The sequence below is a fragment of the Lithobates pipiens genome, unplaced genomic scaffold (genome assembly GCF_037356315.1).
Source record: "Lithobates pipiens isolate NorthernLeopardFrog02 unplaced genomic scaffold, aLitPip1_a1.2 Scaffold_16, whole genome shotgun sequence".
Lineage (NCBI taxonomy): Eukaryota > Metazoa > Chordata > Amphibia > Anura > Ranidae > Lithobates > Lithobates pipiens.
The window spans coordinates 16,921,747-16,948,230 of record NW_027507748.1 but is presented as its reverse complement, the minus strand read 5'-3'; the positions used below and the strand labels follow the sequence as shown (position 1 = coordinate 16,948,230).

The 26,484-nt window shown below is 44.7% G+C and overlaps 1 protein-coding gene across 1 annotated transcript in view; it reads left to right on the top strand.

The window, feature by feature from the left end:
• The window catches only part of LOC143981639 (uncharacterized), a 195,647-nt gene extending 171,996 nt beyond the window's left edge, over positions 1 to 23,651 (top strand). The window contains exons 3-5 of the mRNA XM_077479629.1: positions 6,453 to 6,746; positions 20,319 to 20,419; positions 23,066 to 23,651. Coding sequence (XP_077335755.1) covers positions 6,453 to 6,746; positions 20,319 to 20,419; positions 23,066 to 23,281 — 611 coding nt within the window. The 3' untranslated portion in view covers positions 23,282 to 23,651. The remainder of the gene's footprint in view (positions 1 to 6,452; positions 6,747 to 20,318; positions 20,420 to 23,065) is intronic.
• The last annotated feature ends 2,833 nt before the right edge of the window (positions 23,652 to 26,484 follow it).

Here is a 26,484-nt window from a genome sequence, read left to right as displayed (position 1 = left end):
GCTCCCACCCGGCCGTATATGTGCATTGGCTGGGTGGGAAGTAGTTAAAGCAGTCCACTGAGCTGGCCAGAACCACCTCTGCAGGGAGTCTATTCCACATTTTCACAGCTCTTACTGTGAAGAAACCTTTCCGTATTTGGAGATGAAATCTCTTTTCCTCTAGACATAAAGAGTGCCCCCTTGTCCTCTTTGTTGACTGTAAAGTGAATAACTCAACACCAAGTTCACTATATGGACCCCTTATATATGTGTACATGTCGTTCATATCCTCCCTTAATCTCCTCTTATCAAGAGTGAATAAATTCAGTTCCTCTAATCTTTCCTCATAGCTGAGTTCCTCTATGCCTCTTATCAGTTTGGTTGCCCTTCTCTGCACATTCTCCAGTTCCCCGATATCCTTTTTGAGAACTGGTGCCCATAACTAAATGGCATATTCCAGATGAGGTCTTCCTAATGATTTGAACAGGGGCAAAATGATATCTCTCTCTCTCTGGAGTCCATACCTCTCTTAATACAGGAAAGGACTTTGCTCGCTTTGGAAACCGCAGCTTGGCATTCTATGTTATTATTGAGCTTATGATCTACCAAAACCCCCAGATCCTTCTCCACTATGGATTCCCCCAGTTGTACTCCCACTAGCATGTATGATGCATATTCTTAGCCCCCAAGTGCATAACTTTACATTTATAAACATTAAACCTCATCTGCCACATAGTCGCCCAATTAGACAGAGCATTGAGGTTGGCTTGTAAATTGGAGACATCCTGTAAGGAGGTTATTCCACTGCATAACTTGGTGTCATCTGCAAAGACAGAAATGTTACTTTTGATCCCAGACCCAATATCATTTATAAAGATATTAAAAAGTAAGGGTCCCAGCACTGAACCTTGGGGTACACCACTGATAACCTTAGACCATTCAGAGTAAGAATCATTAACCACGACTCTCTGAATTCTGTCTTTTAGCCAGTTTTCTATCCATTTACAAACTGATATTTCCAAACCTGTAGACTTTACCTTACACATGAGCCGTGTGTGCGGAACTGTATCCAACGCTTTTGCAAAATCCAAGTATATCACGTCCACCGCCACCCCTCTGTCCAAGTATACCACCTCCCCCGCCACCCCTCTGTCCAAGGTTTTACTTACCACCTCATAAAAAGAAATCATCTTTGTCTGACAACTTCTGTCTTTCATGAATCCATGCTCTCTGTTGCTTAAAATATTTTTTTCCTGCAAGAACTCGTCTATGTGGTCTTTTATTAATCCCTCCAGTATCTTCCCAACTATAGAAGTTAAACTAACAGGTCTATAGTTACTTGGTAAAGACTTTGTTCCCTTTTTAAATATAGGCACCACATTGGCCCTGCGCCAATCCAGTGGTACTATTCATGTCATTAATGAGTCCCTAAAAATTAGATACAATGGCTTTGAAATTACAGAGCTCAATTCTTTTAGGATCCATGGGTGAATGCCATCAGGTCCACGTGCTTTATCCACCTTTATTCTGTCCAAATATTTCTGGACCATATCACCTTTGAGCCATTGTGGATTTGGGGCTGCGTCACTACCACCCCCATTATAGACATGAGCTCCCCCATTCTCCTTTGTATACACAGAGCTGAATAAATTATTTAATAAGTTAGCCTTCTCTTTGTCCCCAGTCACCCTCTCCAGATTATTTTGTAAAGGGCCTACATGCTCAGACTTGACCTTTTTACTATTAATATATTTGAAGAATTTTTTGGGGTTTGTCCTACTGTCTTTTGCAATCTGTCTTTCATTTTGAACTTTGGCCGTGAGCCACATCGGTTTTATTTTTAGCCTTTTAAACTTATTGCCCATGGGAATATACTTTGCTGTGAGATCACAAACAGTCTTTTTGAAGAATTCCCATTTCTGTTCTGTGCCCATTGATGCCAATATTCTCTCCCAGTCTAGGTCCTGAAGAGAAGCCCTCATCCTTGTAAAATTTACTCTCTTGAAATTAGGTGTTTTTATCTTCCCCGTATGTGTTTTTTGCTTACAGTTAACATCATATGAAATCATTTTATGGTCACTGCTACCCAGGTGTTTCTTTATCTGAACATTAGAACGTTCTGCATGGTTTGAGATTACCAGGTCCAACAGAGCATCATTCCTAGTTGGGGCCTCAATAAACTGGATCATAAAATTGTCCTGTAATAGGTTTATAAATTTTTGCCCTTTAACTGTCCCAGCAGTGCCATTACCGCAGTCAATTTCTGGGTAGTTAAAATCCCCCATTATTATCACTGTCCCAGCCTTTGCAGCCCTTTCTATCTGTGCAAAGAGCTGAGTCTCCACCTCCTCATTAACATTGGGTGGTCTATAACAAACTCCAATGATTAACTTTGAACTACGGCACATCTGTATGCAGTTCCACCCATAATGCTTCAGACTCATCACACTCTCCGTCCACCAGGTCCTATTTCTCTCTCGCTTTGAGATCACTTCTCACATACAGACAGACCCCTCCACCTTTCCTTTTTACTCTGTCTTTCCGAAAGAGTGCATAGCCAGGAATATTAATAGCCCAGTCATGTGAGGAATGAAACCAAGTTTCAGCAATACCGATTACATCATAGCTCTCCTGATGCACCATAATGCTTCAGACTCATCACACTCTCCGTCCACCAGGTCCTATTTCTCTCTCGCTTTGAGATCACTTCTCACATACAGACAGACCCCTCCACCTTTCCTTTTTACTCTGTCTTTCCGAAAGAGTGCATAGCCAGGAATATTAATAGCCCAGTCATGTGAGGAATGAAACCAAGTTTCAGCAATACCGATTACATCATAGCTCTCCTGATGCACCAGACTTCTGGCATTGGTGAACAAACATTTTAATGCATTAATATATTTTGACCGGTCACATACTATCCTCTTGGGTGTTCCAAGATTACAACTAGGACTTTCTACTATATTTACCTTGGGTTTATGTGCTTTGGTTACCCTACCACTAATGCCCCTAATATTACCCTCTGGAATATGCTCCATGCTGACTATCTCTATCTCTGGACCCTCCCCTCGATTGCCTAGTTTAAAAACCCCTCTAACTTTTTGGCCATCCTTAATCCCAGCTGATCTGCACCCTCCTCATTTAGGTGCAGTCCGTCCCTTCTATAGTACCGGTTATCGACTGAGAAGTCGTCCCAGTCCTCCAGGAACCCAAACCCCTCCTTACTACACCAGCTCTTGAGCCACTTGTTTACTTGCCTAATCTCCCTCTTCCTTTCTGGTGTGGCTCGATGTACCGGTAGTGTTCCTGAGAATACTACCTTGGAGGTCATTTTCCTCAATTTAGCTCCCAAGTCCCTAATATCATTCTTTAGGATACTCCATCTGCCTGTGACTTTGTCATTGGTGCCAACGTGCACCATGACAGCTGGGTCTTCCCCAGCCCCTCCCAGTAATCTGTCCACCAGATCCGTGATGTGCCGAACCCGAGTGCCTGGCAGACAACATACAGTTCGGCACTTCAGGTTGTTGTTACAGATTGGCCTCTCTGTCCTCCTAAGAATTGAGTCCCCTACCACCAGAATCTGTCTTTCCTTTCCCTTCGCTCCCCCCCCCCCCCACTCTCACTGGAGGAGTTCTTCCCCTGGCAGCTAGGAGAATCCCTCAGCTCCAGAAGTGCTGGTTCCTGACTGGGATCACCAATGTGACTCAATGGAGCGTACTTATTGGGATGCTCCAGCCCTGGATCAGCCTCCCTGGCACTTGCCCCTCTACCCTTCCTGACTGTCACCCATAAATTATATTTATTTGTGGGTAAAAAAGGGTATTGTACTCACATTTAGTAAAAAATATACATGCGACAGTAAATATGGAGCAAGCGTCGGGTGAAACAAACAATCAAGGCCCTGACCGGAAGTGATGCAAAGATGTACTGTAACTCTGCCCTACGCACTTCGTCATTCAAGGTGTCATCTGGTGAAGGGAAACTAAATATTGTATTGTGCGCTGTAATATTTTTGTTCTGTTGTATGGTCTTATGGCAGCACCATATTTATGCATTTTTTAGGGTGTGCCCCCCAAATATCTTGTTTGTCTATTTCTTCAGTGTTGTCACATGAAAAGATAGAATAAAATATTTACAAAAATTTGAGGGGTGTACTCACTTTTGTGAGATACTGTGTATATATACACACCAAAAGGCCCCTACATCCATTATTTTATATCATGACAAATAAAGCTAAAATTAAATGTATCAAGAAGTCAGATTTACATGCAACAGTGGTGGTGGTGGGGGGTTCCGTCCAATGCAGCTGTGGTGGTAATGGGGGTTCAGTCAGAGGCATCCGTGATGAGGGGGTTCCGTCAGGGGCAGACGTTATGGGAAGCGAGGGCTCAGTCAGAGGCGGATCTGGTGGTGGGGGGGTTTAGTCAGAGGCAGATGTGGTGGGAGGGTTCAGTCAGAGGCGATTGTGGTGATGGGGAGGGGGGCTTAGAGGCAGATATGGTGGTGGGGGGTTCAGTCAGAGGCAGATGTGGTGGTGGGGGGTTCAGTCAGAGGCAGATGTGGTGGGGGGTTCAGTCAGAGGCAGATGTGGTGGTGGGGGGTTCAGTCAGAGGCAGATGTGGTGGGGGGTTCAGTCAGAGACAGATGTGGGGGGTTCAGTCAGAGGCAGATGTGATGATGGCGAGTGGGGATTAGTCAGAGGCAGATGTGGTGGTGGGGGTTTAGACAGAGGCGATGTGGTGGTGGGGGTTTAGTCAGAGGCAGATGTGGTGGGGGTTAAGTCAGAGGCAGATGTGGTAGTGGGGGGTTCCGTCAGAGGCAGATGTGGTGATGGGGAAGGGGGTTCTGTCAAAGGCAGATGTGATGGGGGGGTTCAGCCAGAGGCAGATGTGGTGGTGGGGGGTTTACTCAGAGGCAGATGTGGTGGAGGGGTGATTAATCAGAGGCAGATGTGGGGGTGGTGGGGGATTCCGTCAGAGGCAGATGTGGTGGTGGGGGGTTCAGTCAGAGGCAGATGTGGTGATGGGGAGGGGGGGGTTCAGTCAGAGGCAGATGTGGTGGTGGGGGTTTTAGTCAGAGGCAGATGTGGTGGTGGGGGGGTTTAGTCAGAGGTAGATGTGGTGGGAGGTTTAGTCAGAGGCAGAAGTGGTGGGGGCTTCAGTCAGAGGCAGATGTGGTGGTGGGGGGTTTAGTCAGAGGAAAATGTGGTGGGGGTTTAGTCAGAGGCAGATGTCATAAATCTATCCCCTATTTTGAAGATGCTATAACTTTTGCGCAAACCAATTAATATACGTTTATTGCGGCTGATCACTGTAGATAAGGGGGCACCACCAGTCTTCCTGTATGAGGCCGAGGGCAGCAGGAGGGCCCAGGCAGCTGGTTGAACCCAATGTGGGGCAGGGAGGGTGATCAGCATGGTGGGGGGATTACTGGAACCAATGCCCTGTGTGGTTATCTCTGCAGCAGCTGTAAGCCGGTTTTTTCGCCTCTCCCTCCTGCCGGCTTTTAGCTGCGGCAAAAAGAGCCATACAGGGGATACGATCTACTTCCTGTAATTGCCAATCCCCCCATCACTCTCACTGATCACTCTCTCCTTGTGCACCGTATGTTTCACCCTGCTGCCCAGGTCCCCCTACCCCCACAGTAATTCCGGCTTCCCCCCTCTCTTTCCCACTGGCATCTGCAAGCACACAATAGGATCCTTAAGGATGAAGGGTCTAGTATTTGCCAGCCCCTTCCTTTCCTTAATGAACACCATAAATGATCGATATTGAAAACTTACTGTGTTCATTCATAACTGAAGCATAGTAAACTGTTTATTTGGGGAGGGGGGCTGTGAGGCTGGTTGTATTGGGCCCCGTGGGTTTCGAACACCAGTCCTAGGTGGAGGTGGGCATAGTTGGGTACCTGGGCACTGGCCACAAACTATTCCAAATAAAGTATTAAGCTTAGTATAACCAAGTATATATAGTAGGTCATGCTTGCTAGCTCTGAACGCTGCTAAGTGCATGTACGCCTGCACAGCATAGAGCGGCGTAGTGTACAGTTTTGAGGACTATGATCTTACACACAGGCCCATTGCATAAAAAAACAGGGGTTCCAAACTTTGGCTCCCAACATGTTCTTGGGCAAGCAACATCTACCTTGACACATTACATGGTTATTGGATGACGGTAACGTCGTTACCCAAGTGGTTATATTGGTTGAGTTATGTTCCTGACACTCGTAGCTGTAAAAGCTCCTGGGAAAAGTAGTAAAACCTCTTTAACATTACAGGACAAGTCCAGTTGAGTGTGATTAACTAATACTAGATACTGCATTGTACTCTATGGGGAAAATGTAAATACAGAGGTCTGAATGTAAGGGAGGGGCTGGAGATTGCTTAAATAATGATCAGTGCATGAGCTAGCACTCTATTCCATGTATCTGGGCTCTGTGTTGGTGACTTCTTCTTCTCTTGATAATTCCAGATCCGGTTCTCATCTCCAACATCACCAGTAATAGCAGCCGGCTGGGTGAGGAGATCGCTGTGAGCGTCCAGTTCTCTGGAGAAGAGAGCGCTGTGACCTGGGAGGTGGACGGGGAGCCCATCCCTGAAAGATACCGGCTGATAGATGACAATAGGACGCTGATTATCCCCAGTGTGCAGAGAGACGACGCCGAGAGGAGATTCCAGGTCAGGATCACAAACCCGGTCAGTGAGGAGATCTGGGAATACCGGCTCATCGATGATCCCGTATTCAGCAAAGTCCTGATAACAGAAGGTATTGGTGACTATGGGGGGTCATGTTATATTCCATGTATGGGAGTGTTATAGATTGGGGTCCTGTCTCCTCTTCTCTGGGGGATCATAGTGAGAGTGTGACACAGAATAGTAACATTGTTTTTTTTTACGAAAGGCAAATCCACTTTGCACTACAAGTGCACTTTCAAGTGCAGTCGCTGTAGATCTGAGGGGGACATGCAAGGAAAATAAAAAAAACAGCATTTTTGCGTGCACATGATCGGATGAAAAAAATCAGCAGTGCAAAGTGGATTTTCCTTTAGTAAATAACCCCCATTGCGTCATGTTGTCTCTTCTCTGCTCTCCTGATGGAGGATTATACAGGAGAGATGTCACATGACCACCGACCATACAGACTGATGCATTGTATATTTAACACATATAGGGGGTCATTTACTAAGATGAATGCGCTGCGGCGGTTCATACCTTAATTGATGCGCCAGATAAATCATTATTTGAGTGTATGAACCGGCGCATGCATAAGCGCAACAGCAATAATAATATGCCATTGATAACAGTGCATTCCGTAGCATTAACAGTCCATTCACACAGGGGCAACACGACTTCCAGCGTGACTTTGGGAGGCAACTTGGACACGACTTGAGTATGACTCACAGCGTGACTTGGGGCGACTTATAACACGACTTTGGGGTGAATTACAACATGACATTAGGCCAGGCGACTTAATTTTAAATAAAAAAACTGGCATGGTTTCCCCTCCAAGAGCATACAAGGCCCATCAGGTCTGGTATGGATTTTAAGGGGAACTCCACACCGAAATTTAAAAAAAATGGCGTGGGGGTCCACCTCAAAATCCATACCAGACCCTTATCCGAGCACGCAACCTGGCATGTTACAGGAAAAGAGGGGAATAAGAGAGCGGCCCCCCTGAACCATACCAGGCCACATGCCCTCAACATTGGGAATCATATTGATGAGGACAGGGGCCTCATCCCCACAACCCTTGCCCGGTGGTTGTGGGGGTCTGCGGGCGGGGGGCTTATCGGAATCTGGAAGCCCCCTTTAACAAGGGAACCCCCAGATCCCAGCCCCCCTGTGTGAAATGGTAGGGGGGTACTTTAGTACCCTTACCATTTCACCAAAAAAAGTGTTAAAAATTACAAGCCAGTTTTTGACAATTCCTTTTTTTAAAGTCTTCGTTTTTCTATCTTCTTTGGATCTTCTTCCTTCTTCCTTCCTTTATCCTTCGGTTTCTTCCTCATCATCTTCCTCCATCTTCTTCTTCCTCTGATCCTCTGTTTCTTGCTCCGGTGTTCTCGGGCCACTCCGCATCAATGGGAGGCTCCCGCTGTGTGACGCTTCTCTTCTTCTGACACTTCTATAATGGAACCGTGCGTCAGAGAGGGCGGGGTCACCGGGTGGCCCTCCGTTATATAAGGACTGTCAGAAGAAGAGAAGCGTCACACAGTGGGAGCCTTCCATTTATGCAGAGCGGCCCAAGAACGAAGCGGGAAGAAGATGCCGTGGAGGAAGATGCCGGATGAGAACCCCAGAGCAAGAAGTAGAGGATCGGAGGAAGAAGCAGATGGAGGAAGAAACCGAAGGATGAAGGAAGGAAGAAGGAAGAAGATCTGAAAAAGATGGAAAGAAGAAGACTTTATATAAAGGAATTGTCAAAAACTGGCTCGTCATTTTTAACATTTTTGACACTTTTTTTGGTGAAATGGTAGGGGTACGTTTGTACCCCATTACCATTTCACACAGGGGGAGCCAGGATCTGGGGGTCCCCCTTGTTAAAGGGGGCTTCCAGATTCTGATAAGCCCACCACTCGCAGACCCCCACAACTACCGGGCAAGGGTTGTGGGGATGAGGCCCTTGTCCTCATCAACATGGGGACAAGGTGCCTTGGGGGGTACACCCCCAAAGCACCCTCCCAATGTTGAAGGCATGTGGCCTGGTACAATTCGCTCTCTTGCTCCCCCCCCTCTTTTCCTGTGGTCTGCCAGGCTGTGTGCTCGGATAAGGGTCTTGTATGGATTTTGAGGGGGATCCCCACACCATTTTTTTTGGTGCGGGGTTCCCCTTAAAATCCATACCAGACCTGAAGGGCCTGGTATGGATTTTGAGGGGGACCCCACCCCATTTTTTTTTTGGCACAAGGTATCCTCTTAATATCCATACCAGACCTGAAGGGCCTGGTATGGAATTTCGGGGGACCCCCACGCATTTTTTTTCTTAATTTTGTATTTTTTCTTTATGCTAATATGACCTGTGTGCAAATATCCTTAAAAAAACATAAAAGTGAACCAGCGTAAATCCTTGCTAAAACATTGCTTGCCCTTTACTAAGATTTTGCAGGCGCAGTGAACCAAAGCATTTGAACGTGCACAAATGCCACTTGCGCATGCGCAGTGCATAAATTGGAATAAGTGTACTTGCAGGCGCGGCAGGCTTGTTCAGAAAAAGTTACTTTCTCATTCTATTTTGGGCATATTTGTTACTTGGACAGTTATAACTATACTTCCTCACATCACCCCCATAATATTGGCACTTCCAGCTTCTTTAAATCCTGAGTTGAAGATGCTGTGTGCCATGTCTATAGTGGAGCACCGATCGGCGCCTCCCGTGCGCCAAGAATATAATAGTAAATGGGGAATTGCGCTGTGTTACAGGCGCAAATGTTTTATAAAAATATGAAAGCGGCCGTTGCGCATTGGCGTGCACCGCAACTCATGGCCCAAACCATTCGTAAATCAGCCCCATAGTATATTTAAAATGTGTTAATCCTACCTTAAAGTGATACTAAAGTCTTGTGTTTATTTTTACCAAAAAATAAATAAAAATAAACATATTATACTTGCCTGCCCCATGTAATGTATTTGCATAGAGAAGCCCCAATCCTCCTCTTCTCAGGTCCCTCACCGGCACTCCTGGCCCCTCCCTCCTGTTGAGTGCCCCCACAGCAAGTAGCTTGCTATGGGGGCACCCACGCCGAGCCACAGCTCCCTGTGTCTATTCAGACACAGAGCCACGGCCCGATCCCACCCCGCCTCCTTTCTCTCCTCATTGGCTGACTGAGTTTGACAGCAATGGGAGCCAATGAGGAGAGTCCCAGAATGCCGAGACACTCCTGCAACATCGCTGGATCTAGATGGACATCAGGTAAGTATGGGGGGATGTTACACACAGAAGGGTTTTTATCTTAATGCATGGAATGCACCTTCTGCCTTTACAACCACTTTAACCGCATGCCGACCACCCGCCGCAGTTGTACTGCAGCAACATGGCTCAGCTGCTCAAATCGCCATTCTCTTACGTCGGTAACATAAACGGTCACTAGGGGGCACATGCGTGCCATCCCCCTGCTCGCTCCCCGAGCTGATGCGAGTGCCCGGTGGTCTCAATCACCGCCGGGCTCCCACGATCAGGGGCGGACTGACAACTCATGGGGCCCCCGGGCAATAGGAAATTATGGGGCCCCCAGACAATTAGAGATTATGGGGCCACACAGTATACACACACACAGTATACACAGACATGTTTCTATTGGCTGAGAAGGTTCTGGAGAGGTGGGGCAGCTATAATCTCAGGATTTTTAGACCAAAAGGATGTCGGTAAGGGACATTTCAGAGACAGATGTAAAAAAAAACACTGATTTTTACATACTGTCCCTTGTTTTACTGAGGCTGGCAACCCTGATGGTGCCCCCTAGTGGCCTAGGGCCCTCGGGCAGTGCCCGAGTGGCAAAATGGTCAGTCCACCCCTGCCCGCGATCATTCGGGGCACACGGAGAACTGGGAGCTGTGTGTGTAAACACACAATTTTCGGTTCTCTGAAGGGAGAACTGACAGCTCCTCTGTTCATTCAGAGTATGAACAGCGATCTGTTAGTTTCCCTGCACAGACCCATCCCCCCTTCAGATAGAACACAAACTAGGAACACATTAACCCCTTCGCTGCCCCCTAGTTTTAACCCCTTCACTGCCAGTGACATTTTTACAGTAATCAGTGCATTTTTAATCGCACTGGTCGTCCAACGTGTCCGCCATAATGTCGCAGTCACGATAAAAATCTCTGATCGCCACCATTACTAGTAAAAAAAATATATATTAATAAAAACGGCATGAAACTAACCCCTATTTTGTATACGCTATAACATTTGCTCAAACCAATCAATATACGCTTATTGCGATTTGATTTTTTTTTACCAAAAATATGTAGAAGAATACATTTTTCAAATATTTTTTGGGGATATTTATTATAGAGTATAGAATATTGCGTTTTTTTTTTTCAAAATTGGCACTATCTTTTTGTTTATAACGCAAAAAATAAAAACCATAGAGGTGATCAAATACCACCAAAAGAAAGCTCTATATATGGGGAAAAAAGGCCGTCAATTTTGTTTGGGAGCCACGTCGCACGACCGCGCAATTGTCAATTAAAGCGACGCAGTGCCGAATCGCTAAAAGTGCGCTGGTCTTTGGCCAGCAAAATAATCCGGGGCTGAAGTGCTTATCCACTTCAGCCATGGAAGAATTTACCCCCTTCCTGAACAGAGCACTTTTTGCGATTCGGCACTGCGTCGCTTTAACTGACAATTGTGCAATCATGCGATGTTGTACTCAAACAAAATCTACGTCCCTTTTTTCCAACAAATAGAGCTTTCTTTTGGTGGTATTTGGTCACCTCTGCGGTTTTTATTTTTTTGCGCTATAAACAAAAAAAGATAGCAACAATTTTGAAAAAAAAACGCAATATCTTTTCCTTTTTGCTATAATAAATAGCCCCAAAAAATACTTTAGGAAAAGTTTTTTTTCCTCAGTTTAGGCCGATACCCATTCTTCTACATATTTTTGGTAAAAAAAAAAAAAAAATCGCAAAATCGCACCCCTCTGATGTAACACAGGCAGGTTTCCGTTACATCAGAGGGGGGCGGGGTCACCCATACGTCACAGGGAACCCCAGGTTTCCCCTTGCGTCAGAGGGGGGCGGGGTCAGGTGACGGGTGGCCCCGCCCTCCGTATATAAGAAACGTCAGGCCGCCGGAATCCTTGCAGTGTCTCCTCTGCGGAGACAGAAGAAGGATGTATTCGCTGCGCTGGATGAGATGAGCCATCGCTGGAGAGATGACCGTCCGTCGCTGGATAGCAAGAGTGGATTACCACCGCTGGAATCTTTTTTTTATTTCTTTTATTTTTAATAAAGGAATTTTTCAAAAGTGTGTTTGTCTTATTTAACTATTTTTTACACTTTCTTTGTGAAATGGTAGGGGTACTTTTGTACCCCCTTACCATTTCAAACAGGGGGGGGCCGGGATCTGGGGGTCCCCTTGTTAAAGGGGGCTTCCAGATTCTGATAAGCCTCCCGCCCGCAGACCTCCACAACCACCGGCCACGGTTGTGGGGATGAGGCCCTTGTCCTCATCAACATGGGGACAAGGTGCTTTGAGGGGTCACAGACCCCCAAAGCATCCTCCCAATGTTGAGGGCATGTGGCCTGGTACGGTTCAGGAGGGAGGGGGGCCGCTCTCTCATCCCCCCCTCTTTTCCTGCGGCCTGCCAGGTTGCGTGCTCGGATAAAGGGTCTGGTATGGATTTTTAGGGGGGACCCCAGGTCAATTTTTTTCTTAAATTTGAGGCAGGGTTCCCCTTAATATCCATACCAGACCTGAAGGGCCTGGTAATTGAATTTGGGGGACCCCCACGCTTTTTTATTTTATTTATTTATTTATTTTTTTATCAATGATTTTCAATGAGTGTTCTCTGTATTACGGAGCCGACAATTCATAATAGCTGTGAGTGATTTTAAAGGACTTTTTTTCCTGCATAAATGGCACTTTGTGCAGGGACAGTTCTAAGCACCAGAAACATGAGCCCCTTCACAGGCATACTATAGACAGACACCCCCCCCCCCACACACACACAATTTAAAGGAATATTACACTTTTATTGTTTCACTTTAATCATTATTAACCACTTCAGGACCGCCGTATTGCCAATGTACGTCAACACAATGGCACAGGCAGGCACAATCACGTAAATGTACGTGAATGCCTTCTAGCGGGTGGGGGGTCCGATCGGACCCCCTCCCGCTAGATATGGCGGTCCCTTTCGGTGCCGGAGCGATCGGCGATGAGGGGATGGCCGTTGGTTTCCGCCCATCCCCTCTCGATCGCTCCTGGCCAGTGACGAACTTCCTCCCCTGTGAAAATGTAAACACAGGAGGAGGAAGTGATGTCACACTCCTCGTGGCGGTCTTTTTGAACCGGACAGCGAGGAGTGAAGACGTCCAAGTAAGTGCACCAACAGTCCACTGACACATAGGTACACACAGGCACACATTTTACCCCAGTCACCCCCCGATCACCCCCCCGATCGGCCCCCCGCCCCCCCCAGTCACAGTGTCACTAATGCAGTGTTCATTTATTTATTGATCACTACATTTAGTGTCAGTTGTGACTGTAAAAAGTGTCAGGGCAGCTAGTGTTAGGCCCCTTTAGGTCCAGGGTAGCCCCCTACCCCCCCTAATAAAGGTTTAACCCCTTGATTGCCCTCCCAGTTAACCCTTTCACCCTCTTTTACCAGTGTCACTAAGCGATCGTTTTTCTGATCGCTGCAATAGTGTCACTGGTCCCGCTAGGAAGCTAGTTTTTTTTTAGGTTCAACGCCAGGTTTTTATACCGTTAGGTACCCCGATATATAACCTAATAAAGGTTTTAACCCTTTGATTGCCCCTAGAGTTAACCCTTTCACCAGCGATCGCTGCATAAGTGTCACTGGTGACGCTGGTTAGCCAGTTAGTTATTTAGTTATTTAGGTTCCCCGTCAGGTTTTTATAAAGCTTCAGGTACCCCCATATAAATACCCAATAAAGGTTTTAACCCCTGATTGCCCTTAGTTAACCCTTTCACCAGTGATCACCGTATAAGTGTTACGGGTGATGCTGGTTAGGTAGTTCGCTTTTTATAGCATCAGGGCACCCGCCATTTATTACCTAATAAAGGTTTAACCCCCTGATCACCCGGCGGGTGATATAAATTTGGTTTTAGGGTCAGAAAGGGTCTGCGTCGCCCCAGGCAGTGCTAAGTTTGTGCCAGCACCGCTAACACCCACGCGCAAAGCATACACCTCCCTTAGTGGTATAGTATCCGAACAGATCAATATCTGATCTGATCAGATCTATACTAGCGTGCCCAGCAATTTAGGGTTCTAAAAAAACGCATTGTTAGCGGGATCAGCCCAGATACCTGCTAGCACCTGCGTTTTGCCCCTCTGCCCAGCCCAGCCCAGCCCACCCAAGTGCAGTATCGATCGATCACTGTCACTTACAAAACACAACACACATAACTGCAGCGTTCGCAGAGTCAGGCCTGATCCCTGCGATCGCTAACAGTTTTTTTTGGTAGCGTTTTATACAGTCGCTGACAGGCTAGGTGCTTTTTTACCTGTGAGTCTCACTACTGTACCCCTAAATTTAGAGCCCAAAATGGCAAAGCGAAGGTACACTAGTGAAGAGGCCTACACGTTTCTGAGCATGACAGATAGTGAAGAGGAAGACACTGATCTGTCAGATTCAGGCTCAGAATACGAACCTGTAGAGGACAGCGCCTCCATGTCAGATAGCTCTGACGACGAAGAAGAGGTCCCTGCTATTGTCAGGCGTACCCGACCCCGATTTTCTGATGTTGTTGAGGTGCAGGAACCGCAAGTCCCTCGTATGGAGTATAGAGCCAGTACTAGCGCCGCTCATCCTTTTGGTGAACTGGCAAGCACCAGCGGCCTAGTACACCCTGGACGTACATCCAGCACTGCAGTATCACGTGGTGACGTGGCGAGTCCCATAAGTGCAGTTCAAGCTGGCGAGGTGGCAAGCACAAGTAGTGTCCCGCTGCCACCAAGAAGAAGACAAAGACAGGCCCGTCGTACCCATAGTGCCCTTCCTGCAGAATTCGCCTATCCCAATTGGGTGCCCACCACTTCTGCAGAACCCGTACTTCCCCCATTCACTGCCCAACCCGGTATTCAGGTAGATACAGATGATTTTACGCCACTCGATTTTTATTCTCTGTATCTCACGGAAGATCTCTATAGATCTATTGTGGACCAAACCAATTTATATGCTGGTCAACGCATCGCCGCTAATCCCCAGTTGCCGTCTCTTGCCAGAGATTGGAAACCAGTTACGGTTTCCGAATTTAAGACGTTTTTGGGCCTTTCCCTCAACATGGGCACACATAAATTTATGCGGATGCGGGCTTATTGGTCCACGCATCCAGCTGACCACATGCCCGTGTTCTCTAACTCCATGTCCAGGAAACGATACGAGCAGATCTTGCGGTTCTTGCACTTCAGTGACAATGAACTTTGTCGTCCACGTGGAGACCCTGAATACGATCGGCTCTACAAAATTCGGCCCCTCATAAACCACTTCAACCAACGTTTTGCAGACTTGTTTACTCCCCAAAAAGTTGTCTGCGTTGATGAGTCCCTGGTTAAGTTTACTGGTCGCTTGTCATTCAAACAGTACATTCCCAACAAGCGTACCAGATACGGGGTCAAGCTCTATAAGTGCTGTGACAGGGCCACAGGCTATGCATGGAGCTTTATGGTTTATGAGGGTAAAGATAGTTACGTAGAGCCGGAGAACTGCCCTGATTACATAGGAAGCGCTGGCAAGATAGTGTGGAAATTGGTGTCACCCTTATTCGGAAAGGGGTACCACTTGTACGTGGACAACTATTACACCAGCGTGCCACTGTTTAGTCATTTATTTGATAATCAGATTGGAGCATGTGGCACCGTGCGACCTAATCACCGGGGCTTTCCCCAGCGGCTTGTAGATTCCCGTCTTAGGCTGGGGGAGAGAGCCTGCTATCGGTGTAATAATTTGCTCGCTATGAAGTGGAGGCATAATAAGAATGTTTTCGTTCTTACCTCCCTTCATGCAGACACGACGGTCCAAATTTCTACGGCGACTGGTATTGTGGAGAAACCCCTCTGTGTCCACGAATATAACAAAAATATGGGAGGGGTGGACCTCAATGACCAGATGTTGGCGCCGTATCTAACTTCCCGTAAGACCAGACGCTGGTACAAAAAAGTGTCTGCTTACTTATTTCAATTGGCTTTGCTGAATGCTTTTGTGCTATACAAAACTTCAGGCGGAACATTAACCTTTCTTTTCTTCCAAAGAGAGGTTGTCACAGAGCTTCTGTTTCCAGACGGTTCTGTACCTCACCATTCCCAACCAAATGCAGTAAGCCGGCTGCATGAGAGGCATTATTCTTATGTCCTCCCGAGTACCCCTACCCAACGAGCCCCCCAAAAAAGATGTCGTGTCTGTAGCAAGCGCGGATATAGGCGTGACACCCGTTCTTATTGTCCACGCTGTCCTGGCAATCCTGGTCTTTGTCAGGGTGAGTGTTTTGAACGCTACCATGAACTAGTGAAGTATTAGCGTAGGGTACAGAATTTCACAGGCTAGGCACACTTACACAGGGTCTCCCAAGATGCCATCGCATTTTGAGAGACCCGAACCGTTACAGTTCAAAAAAAAGTGTATAAAAAAAAAAAAGTAAAATAAAAAAACCAAAAAAAATATAAAATATAAAAACCAAAAATAGTTGTTTTATTGTTCTCTCTCTCTCTCTCTCTCTCTCTCTCTCCTCTCAAATTTTTTATACTTTACTGTTTACTGTGTTATTGTTAACCATTTTTCATGTTTTCAGGTACGCCATTCAGCTGCAGCGTGGATTTATTTATCTTGACAGCAACAGTGTTTGCTCCCACGATACATAAAGCCGCGACTCCAGTGCTGTAGGAGGTGATTTCACCACCACAGTTAAAAAAGAGCATATATGCCGAAGCATGGGGGCATAAGGGGTGGAGGAGCGATTTTGCTCCTAATGCCGCGTACATACGGTCGAAATTCCGACGGAGGGCTTGCCCGTGGAAAAGTTTGAACGTATGTACGCAGCATAACTTTTTTGCGGGAGGATGCCCCCATGCTTCGGCATATATATATTTTAGGCACAGGTTGTGTTAAAAAATGTTTTATTTTTTACTGTTTTTTTTGGCAATTGCTTTGCAGGTATGGTATGGTAAGGTTTTACTGGGATGTTACTTTGTTTTAACGTTAACCATAATTTGCTTAGCAGGTACGCCATTCAGCTGCAGCGCGGATTTATTTATCTTGACAGCAACAGCGTTTGCTCCCACGATACATAAAGCCGTGACTCCAGTGCTGTAGGCGGTGATTTCACCACCACAGTTAAAAAAGAGCATATATGCCGAAGCATGGGGGCATAAGGGGTGGAGGAGCGATTTTGCTCCTAATGCCGCGTACATACGGTCAAAATTCCGACAGGGGGCTTGCCCATGGAAAAGTTTGAACGTATGTACGCGGCATAACTTTTTTGCGGGAGGATGCCCCCATGCTTCGGCATATATAAATGGTGCATGTATGTCCATCATTAGAAGTGGGTGGATGAAGGGAGGTATCTAATGGTGGGCATACCCACCGATCAATCTCTTTTTTTTCGTTCAGACAACATGACTCTCAGTAAATAGCTTGGGGTGTCTACTTTCCAAAATGGGGTAATTTGGGGGGGTTTTGTGCTATTTTGGCATTTTATGGCCTTTGCACCCTTAGAAATCCTGAAGGTGGTGATTGGTTTTCGGGGTGCCGTACGCGACTAGACTCCCAAAAAGTCCCACACATGTGGTATCCCCATACTCGAGAGAAGTAGCTGAATATATTTTGGGGTGCAATTCCACATATAACCATGGCATGTGTGAGCAATATATCATTTAGTGACAACTTTTTGTACATTTTTTTTTTTTTTTGTCATTATTCAATCCCTTAGGACAAAAAAAAAAAATATTCAATGGGCTCAACATACCCATCAGCAGTTTCCTTGGGGTGTCTACTTTCCAAAATGGGGTCATTTGGGGGGGATTTGTACTGCCCTGCCATTTTAGCACCTCAAGAAATGAGATAGGCAGTCATAAATTAAAAGCTGTGTAAATTCCAGAAAATGTACTCTAGTTTGTAGACGCTATAACTTTTGCGCAAACCAAAAAATATACGCTTATTGACATTTTTTTTACTAAAGACATGTGGCTGAATAAATTTTGCCCTCAATGTATGACTAAAATTTAGTTTATTCGATTTTTCTTATAACAAAAAGAAGAAAATATCATTTTTTTTCAAAATTTTCGCTCTTTTTCCATTTATATCGCAAAAAATAAAAATCGCAGAGGCAATCAAATACCATCAAAAGAAAGCTCTATTTGTGGGAAGAAAAGGACGCAAATTTCGTTTGGGTGCAATATTGCATGACCGCGCAATTACCAGTTAAAGCAGCGCAGTGCGAAATTGGAAAAAGACCTCTGGTCCTTAAGGTATTTATTGGTCCGAGGCTGAAGTGGTTAAAATCACTGCTCCTGAAAAAACGGTCGTTTTTAAAACTTTTTTTTGCATTGATCCATGTCCCCTGGGGCAGGACCCGGGTCCCCAAACACTTTTTAGGACAGTAACTTGCAAATTAGCCTTTAAAATTAGCACTTTAGATTTTGAATGTTGGAGTCCCATAGACTTTTACAGGGGTTCTAAAGTATGCTATATACTAGCTCCGTATAATCTTCTTTATACATTCGACAGACACCATAAGCCTTCAAAGACAGATTCGACCGTAATTCATGTGGATTTTCGGACGAATGCAATTTTTGAACGAAAAACGAAATAAATAAAAACGAATTTCGGGAGTAACTAAATAAATTAAGTTTTCGGACGAAAACGAAATTCCGAAACAAAATATTTTACTCTGCACATGTCTAATAAATACATAAACTAAGTAACAGAAAATAATCGCAAAGAAAGTCCATGTACTTGAACAAAGTTGCACTTGAATAAGTTGAATAAGTTCAATACATCGTCACCACTTGGAAATAAAAAACAGATGCGTCACCCGGTGAGGAATGGTAGGTAGCCTACGCACAGTCTCACCATGACCTCTTTCCTGAAAAAGACAGGTCAGGTGAAGCTTTGGCAGATTGAGGAACTGCCGACCTATGATGGGGAATTTCTGCTTAGATGTCCCAGGAAATGTTGATTCACTCGGCAGTTGCTCAGAAAAAAATATGAAAAGAGCGGGGCCATGGCATAATAACGTTTTATTTAAAAAATAGCATAGAAAACAAAACAGCCAAATGGCCTCTTACTTTAAAAGGTGCCTTTTCTCTGCACTGAAGGGAATGTGCATATCAAGCCGGGTGGACTGTGAACTGGCCGTGCCGCTTCCGCTTCCTCTGCTACGATTGGCGTGCGTTCCACCCACTGGACAAGGGAAACTGGATGTTTTGAATGGTAACGTGACCGGGATTCGCCTTTGTGAAGGAATGTAATGTACATAATAATAATCAGAAAATGTCTATTTGCTTATGTGTATACATGTTTCTATGCAACTCCTTACTTATTATGTAGTATACAGATTGGCTCCCTGTTTGGAACTAAAGATGGCGTCTATACCCTACATGCCACACATTAGAAGAATGCAGGCGTGACGACCTAACCAGATTCAACCAAACTTCAAGCATCAAGTTTCTCCATTTCTCTTGTATTTCAACCAATGAGATGTACTAATTAGACTGACATAGCAATGTCGTATCTTTCTGTATAAAATATTGACACCGCCCAGGAATAAATCAGAAGTGTAAGCCCTTGTACGCACGGTCGGAGACTCTGACGGAATGTGTCCCATCGGACTATTTCCGTCGGAATATCCGTCGGACCCAATTTTCCAACTTGTTGGAAATATTTTCCGACAAACTGGCTCGATCGGACCTTGTCCGATCATGTGTAGAGAATTCCGATCGGACAAAGTGCCACGCATGCTCAGATCAAATTCCTACACCAAAGCTATTGGCTACTAGCGTGAACGTAGTCCCGTCATAACGAAATAACGTCATCACGTTCTGAACGATCGGATTTTCCGACAGCTTGGTCCGACCGTGTGTATGCAACAGTTTCAGACACAATCTTTCGGACAAAACCTGTCGGACAAAATCCAATGGATTTGGTTGGCAGAATGTCCAACCGTGTGCACAAGGGCTAAGAAGTAACAGATCTATCTGAACGCTGTGTCAGAGAGTTTTGCTTCTAGAATGCATGCATGTACACACTTTTTAATTAGAAACAGCAGCAGATAACCTTGAACTAGATTGTAGTTCTTAACCATTTCACCTTGATGTACGTTTCGTCATAATGACTTCATCAGGACGCAATGCTGTGTGTAGACAGTCTTCTGTAATGGCTTCTCTGAGTAACGTTCACTTGATTCACACACACAGACACGCACACACACACAGGCACCTCCCCTGTGGAACAGTCTATAATAGAGGCTGTGTGGTCATGTGACCTCAATTTAAAGTCTGGGTTTAAAGGTGGTCAGGTTTTTGTTTGTGTTGTTATTTTTTCTTTGCAGTTTAGGCCAGAAAAATATTTCTAATGTGTAAATGTGTCTATGTTAGTAGTATGTACAGAAATACTTTAAGTCTTACATGTTTCCTAATTCACATTTATTTTATCACAGATTATGAAGCAGATGAAAGACATCGAGGTGTCACTGCTGTTATTTGTGTTGTAGATATCCTAATAATAGTAACAATAGGGATTATCTACATGATACGTCGGGTGAGTTTATATGATGTATTTCACTATATATTATTGCAGTGATAATGAGCAGAAAGCAGGGGGGAGAGAAACGTATAATACATGGTCCGCTCACAACCAGCCGGTGTGTTATATTTTTACCCTTTCATGCCCTAATCAATTACTTTATTAATAATAAAGTAATTAGAGGTCGGCCGATATATCGGCCGATATTTGCCGTTTTTTTAAATAATCTGCATCGGCCGATTATGCTGATAAAAAGCCGATTTAGAACTACAGCGGGACTTTGAAATGACTTCTGTAATAGAAGTCAGTGTAAGTTGCCTGAGTCCTCATAGAAACGTCTTCCTCCTCTCTGGGCTGCCAAGAAAAGAACAGAAAGATACAATGTTTACACTTCAATGAATGAATGAAGTCATCTCGGTGTGTAGAAGTTCTCAGTTTAACCATTTAAAGACTAAATCTTTTCTGACACTTGTTGCTTACAAGTAAAAATCCTGTATTTTCTGCCAGAAAATCACTTAGACCCCCCCCCCCCCAAAAAAATTATATATATATTTTTTAGCAGAGATCCTAGGGAATAAAATAGCGGTTGTTGCAATATTTTATGTCACATGGCATTTGCACAGAGGTCTTTCAAATGCATTTTTTTGGGAAAAAATTACACTATTTAAAAAATAAAAATAAAATAAAAGCAGTAAAGTTAGCCCATTTTTTTTTCGTCCAAAAGTTTTGACTACCCGTTTTTATTTAATATATAGTTTTTTGTTTTTTTTTATCTAAATCATACATACAAGTAAACTGATTGGGAGTTTGTTTTGTTTAATAAATGTTTAAATGTAAGAAATTTTCTGTATCACTTATGAAGGCTGCTTTCACACTGGAGCGGGCAGGCGTTGATGGTAAAACGCAAGTTTTAGCGGCTCTTTACCATCATTTTAGCGGTGCTATTTGGCTGCTAGTGGGGCACATATAACCCAGCTAGCGGCCAAGGAAGAGGTTAAATGCGCCCATGAAGCACTGCTGCCAAATCGCATTGCATGCGCTTCGGCAGTGGTGCCCATTCATATCAATGGGCAGGAGTGGTGGAGGAGCGGTATATACACCACTCCAAACGTGCTGCTTGCAGGACTTTTTTTTAAGATCCTGCCAGCGCATCGCCTCAGTGTGACAGCACTCTGTCTTTCACACAGACTGCAGGGGAGCCATTTTGCAGGCACTTTACAGGCGCTGTTTTTAGCCCAAAAGCGCCTGGAAAACGCCCCAGTGGGAAAGGTGTGTTAGATCAAGGGGGATTAAAAAAAAAAAAAAATAAATAAAAAAGGAAAAAATAAAAAATAAAATCGGCCTAACATATCGGCCCAAAAAAATCGGCATCATATATCGGCCGCCATGATTTCTAAATATCGGCATCGGCCAGAGAAAAACCCATATCGGTTGACCTCTAAAAGTAATGGATTACTTTTACTGCTTTGCATGTCAAAATTATATTTTCATACCATTTATCAAATATGTATGAAAATTCTACTTTAGCGCCACAGATCTTGTGAATAAATAACTAAAAAATGAAAAAGTATTAGATAACCTTCAGTGGTAGTATTGCGTACTTCACACCAGCTGTTATGCTATTGTGACCTTACATGCAAAACTCAATATTAATGTAATCCGACATCATGCTTAGAAATCAAATATGGCCACACAAAGTATACAAGTCCCATATAGTGATTAAACTGTTTGTGCTTAAAATCTTCAGAATGAAACCGGTGCTCCACTAGAGCTCAATTCAAGTGCCCCACATGGATGTGCACTCACCCCGGGTGTGGGCCAACTATTTCTAGTACGGTCACTTGAACAATTAAATTTTTTTACAATTTTTTTTTTATTAATTTTTTTTTGTGAGCTTACATGCAAAACTCAAAAATGAATGTAATCGAACATCGTGTTTAGAAATCAAATAAGGCCACACAAATAAGAATGAAACCAGTGCTCCACTAGTGCAATTCAAGTGGCCCACATGGATGTGCACCAACTATTTCTAGTATTGGTCACTTGAAAAATAAAAAATGTATACAATTTTTTTTTTCAATTAAGTTTTTATATAATTTACAGAATTATCTATTTTTTTCCAGAGTTATTATGTTAGTGTCATATTTCATATGGTTTGTAATTTTTTGAGATCAGCTATGTGGGCAATCCAGAGGAAGCAGTGATCTCGTTCCCCTGGTATTGTGCTTGGGCCTTGTGATTGGCTGCTAGACCTGGTCACCATCACACGGGAGAAGGCCATGTGTTCCTTTATACCTGGTAGTACCCGGTATAATAGAAAGATTGTAAGGTGAGTATAGGGGAAGACCCTGTCACCTGTATGAACAAAGTGATGGTGTCACTTTAAAGCTTCCATTGTACTGTACCACCGCCGACATCCACAAGCCGGTGGAGTTCCACACTGAGGAGAACCTGATAGGAAGAGATCACAGAGAAGACAAGTTATAACCGTACAGAATGGCTTACATGGAAGAGGAAATGGGAGGATCCTGAGGGATTCAGCTTCTGGGTGTTGGCAGTGGTACCATATGGTGGAAAATTGAGTTAGACCAACAATAGAGTTTTTTTTTATGAGGGTATCCTATACCATCTGACATGTCCTCCTTTTCTTTATATGCTCAGAAATGTTCCAGAAATCAGATCCCAGAAATCAGCGTGCGGTATTCATCTGTACCACAGCATAATGAATCCGTGCCCGCTGTCCCCGAGAATGAAGAACCTGAGGCATCCAGAATGCATCCAGTGCCACCTGAGGCTATCATACCTGAGGCTATCATACGTAACCGGTCTTTGCCCGCTGTTGCCCCCAAAATGCATCCAGTGCCACCTTTATCCTGACTGGAGATTCTGTCACATACACATCTATGTATGACACAGACGGACATGGCCCTAAAGGATCCAATATGTCATCAGATTCAGGCACTGGAAGAAATGAGAGACATGTCTTGTACTGTGTACAATGTGAAGCTGTATACTTCTATACTAGTGATGGTGAACTTGAAAACTATAACCGTTATAAATGTGGTCCTAACTAGGGATGAGCCGAACACCCCCCGGTTCGGTTCGCACCAGAACTTTCGAACGGACCCCAAATTCGAACGAACGTTAGAACCCCATTGAAGTCTATGGGACTCGAACGTTCGAAATGAAAAGTGCTAATTTTAACGGCTAATATGCAAGATACTGTCCTAAAAAGGGTTTTGGGACCTGCCTCCTGCCTCAGGGGACATGGGTCAATGCCTAAAATGTTTTTAAAAATGGCCGTTTGGCGGGAGCACTGATTTTAATGACGATTAAAGTGAAAAAAAAGTGAAATATTCCTTTAAATATGGTGCCTGGGGGGTGTCTGTAGTATGCCTGTGAAGTGCCTTGTGTTTCCCGTGTTTAGAACAGTCCCTGCACAAAATGACATTAAACGGAAATAACACCATTTAAAACTGCTTGTGGTTTTAATGTTATATCTGGTTCCTGCAATATGGTTGAAAATCATTGAGAAAAATGGCATGGGTAGCCCTCCCTGCCCATTACCAGCCTATTTGGGTCTTGTACGCATATTAATGGGAACCCTGTACCCATATTAAAAAAAGGAAATGCGTGTGGCCCCCAGGCCCTATATGAATGAATGAATGAAATACTTATATAGCGCACAATGCGAACTGAATCGCCTCTAGGCGCTGTGGCGAGCTTTGATCATCTGCTAAAAGAGGAAGGTCTTGAGTTTTTTCCTAAAAGCCAGGTGATTTTCTTCCAGGCGGATGTTGATTGGTAGAGCATTCCATAGCCGAGGCCCTTGGACAGCGAATCTCCGATCACCCTTGGATTTATACCGGGCTTTGGGCACGAGGAGGAGGTTTTTGTTGGCTGATGGAAGACTGCGGTTTGGTGTGTAATGATTTATTTTCTCCATTAGGTATTGCGGAGCTTCTCTATGCACGCATTTGTGGGTGAGGCAAAGGGTCTTGAACGTGATCCGATTTTTTACGGTTAGCCAATGTAAGCTCCTCAGTGAAAGAGAAATGGATTCCCAGGGTTTTTTTCCTGTTATCAGCCTTGCCGCCGTGTTTTGGATCAGTTGTAATCGTGCAAGTTGATATTGTGGTAATCCTATGTAAAGCGAGTTTGCGTAGTCCAGTCGTGAATTAATGATTGTTCCAACTACCACTGCTTTGTCATTCTTTTGGATAAAAGGGATGAGTCTGCGAAGCATGCGCAGCAGATGGTGAGATCGACTGACTACAGATCCTATTTGCGCATCCATTGACATTTGTGCGTCTAAAATAACCCCAAGACTCTTCGCTTTGGTCTTTGGGGAGATAGTCTGCCCAAAGACGGTTGGTGGAGACCAGGAGGTTTTGGTTGCGGGCTTATGATTTGGGTGTAAGATAAGAAGCTCTGTCTTTGATTGGTTCAGCTGGAGGGAGTTGGTGGTCATCCAGTCCTCTATTGATTTGAGGCAGTTTTCAAGTTGTTGTTGGTGATCTTTTTTTCCATTGATCCGGAAATAAAGTTGCGTGTCGTCAGCGTAAGAGTGGAAGCAGAGATCTGAGCATCTGATGATTTGAAGGAGTGGGCGAATGTAAATGTTGAAGAGAATGGGTGACAACGGAGAGCCTTGAGGGACTCCGCAGGTGACTGCCCGAGTTTTGGAGAGGAATTTTCCTAGTTTCACTGTCTGTGACCGATTTCCTAGGAAGGACGCGAACCAATGGAGATCTATGTCTTGGACTCCGGCTACTTCTGTGAGGCGGACGAGTAGAGTATTGTGATCTACTGTATCAAACGCTGCACTTAGGTCTAGCAGTACGAGGAGACACGGCTCTCCGTCATCTGCTGCTTCGAGGGCGTCATCCCAAATCTTGAGGAGAGCTGTTTCTGTTCCATGACCCGGGCGGAAGCCTGATTGCAGCGGGTCCAGGAGTTTGTGAGTATCCAGGTGAAGTTGTAGCTGATGTACTACAGCTTTCTCCATGATCTTAGAAATGGTGTTGAGGCTTGTAATCGGCCTACGGTTGTTTGGATCCTGAGGGTCCAGGTTTGGTTTCTTGAGTAGAGGTTTGACGATGCCTTGTTTGAGGATGCTGGGAACAATCCCTTCGTGGAATGATCGGTTTATACTCAGAACAGCAGTATACAGGCGGTGCAAACAAGACAGGGACTGTGTAGGTTTGTTGTGTTAAGTTGAATCTGTTTGTAATTTTCAACTGGTACATTTTTAAAGTGTAGCTCCAGTCAAAAAAACTATTTTTAAGCTTTTTGGAAAACATAGGGAAGGGTTATCACCCCTGTATAATTTGTTTTGTCGTCCATCTTTTTTCATCTCACTTGCTGCTGTCTCCTTCCGTTTGCAAGTAGGAGATGTTTGTAAGTTGGATGTTTGAAAGTAGGGGCCTGCCACGGGTAGATTTTCAAGGGGTTAAGACACATATGACTGCTATGTTACTTCAAGAACGTATGTCCAGTATTGTCCATGATTCTCATGCTAAATTTCTGAAGATCTGGGAGCCGTGGATCTCTTATGAGTTCCCCACGCTCAAAGCGGCATGCCTGGGCTTGGTCTGAATTCTCCTGGCGGGGCGTCCGAGCCCGAGCTTTCCCCCCTTCCTTTTCTCCCCACCACCCCTTTTTTTTTTTTTCTTCTCTGTCTTCTCTTTCTCCCTACCCTTCTTTCTTCCGTTCCCTATTTCTCCTCTCTCTCATTAGTAATCTCTCCCATTGCTAATTTAAAAACTGCTACCTCCTGTGGACGGGGGTGGCAGGAACAGGGCTTACTCGCAGAACATGATTAAGAGACGAGTTGTTTGACACTGAATCAGACTAGATTCCATTTTTTGCTCATCTCCCTTTCTTATCCTGAGTTTATTAGAAATATATTGTGATGGTTAGCCCTTTGGATTTATATTCGTGATTAGTGGCCCCTGCGAGGGCTCACAAGGAGATGATTATGCTCTTTTGTTTATTACTGTTTATTAAAAAATTCACAATAAACATATTGAAACAGAAAGTAGGGGCCTGCCCTATATGCTCTGCAGAAATGGCGGAAC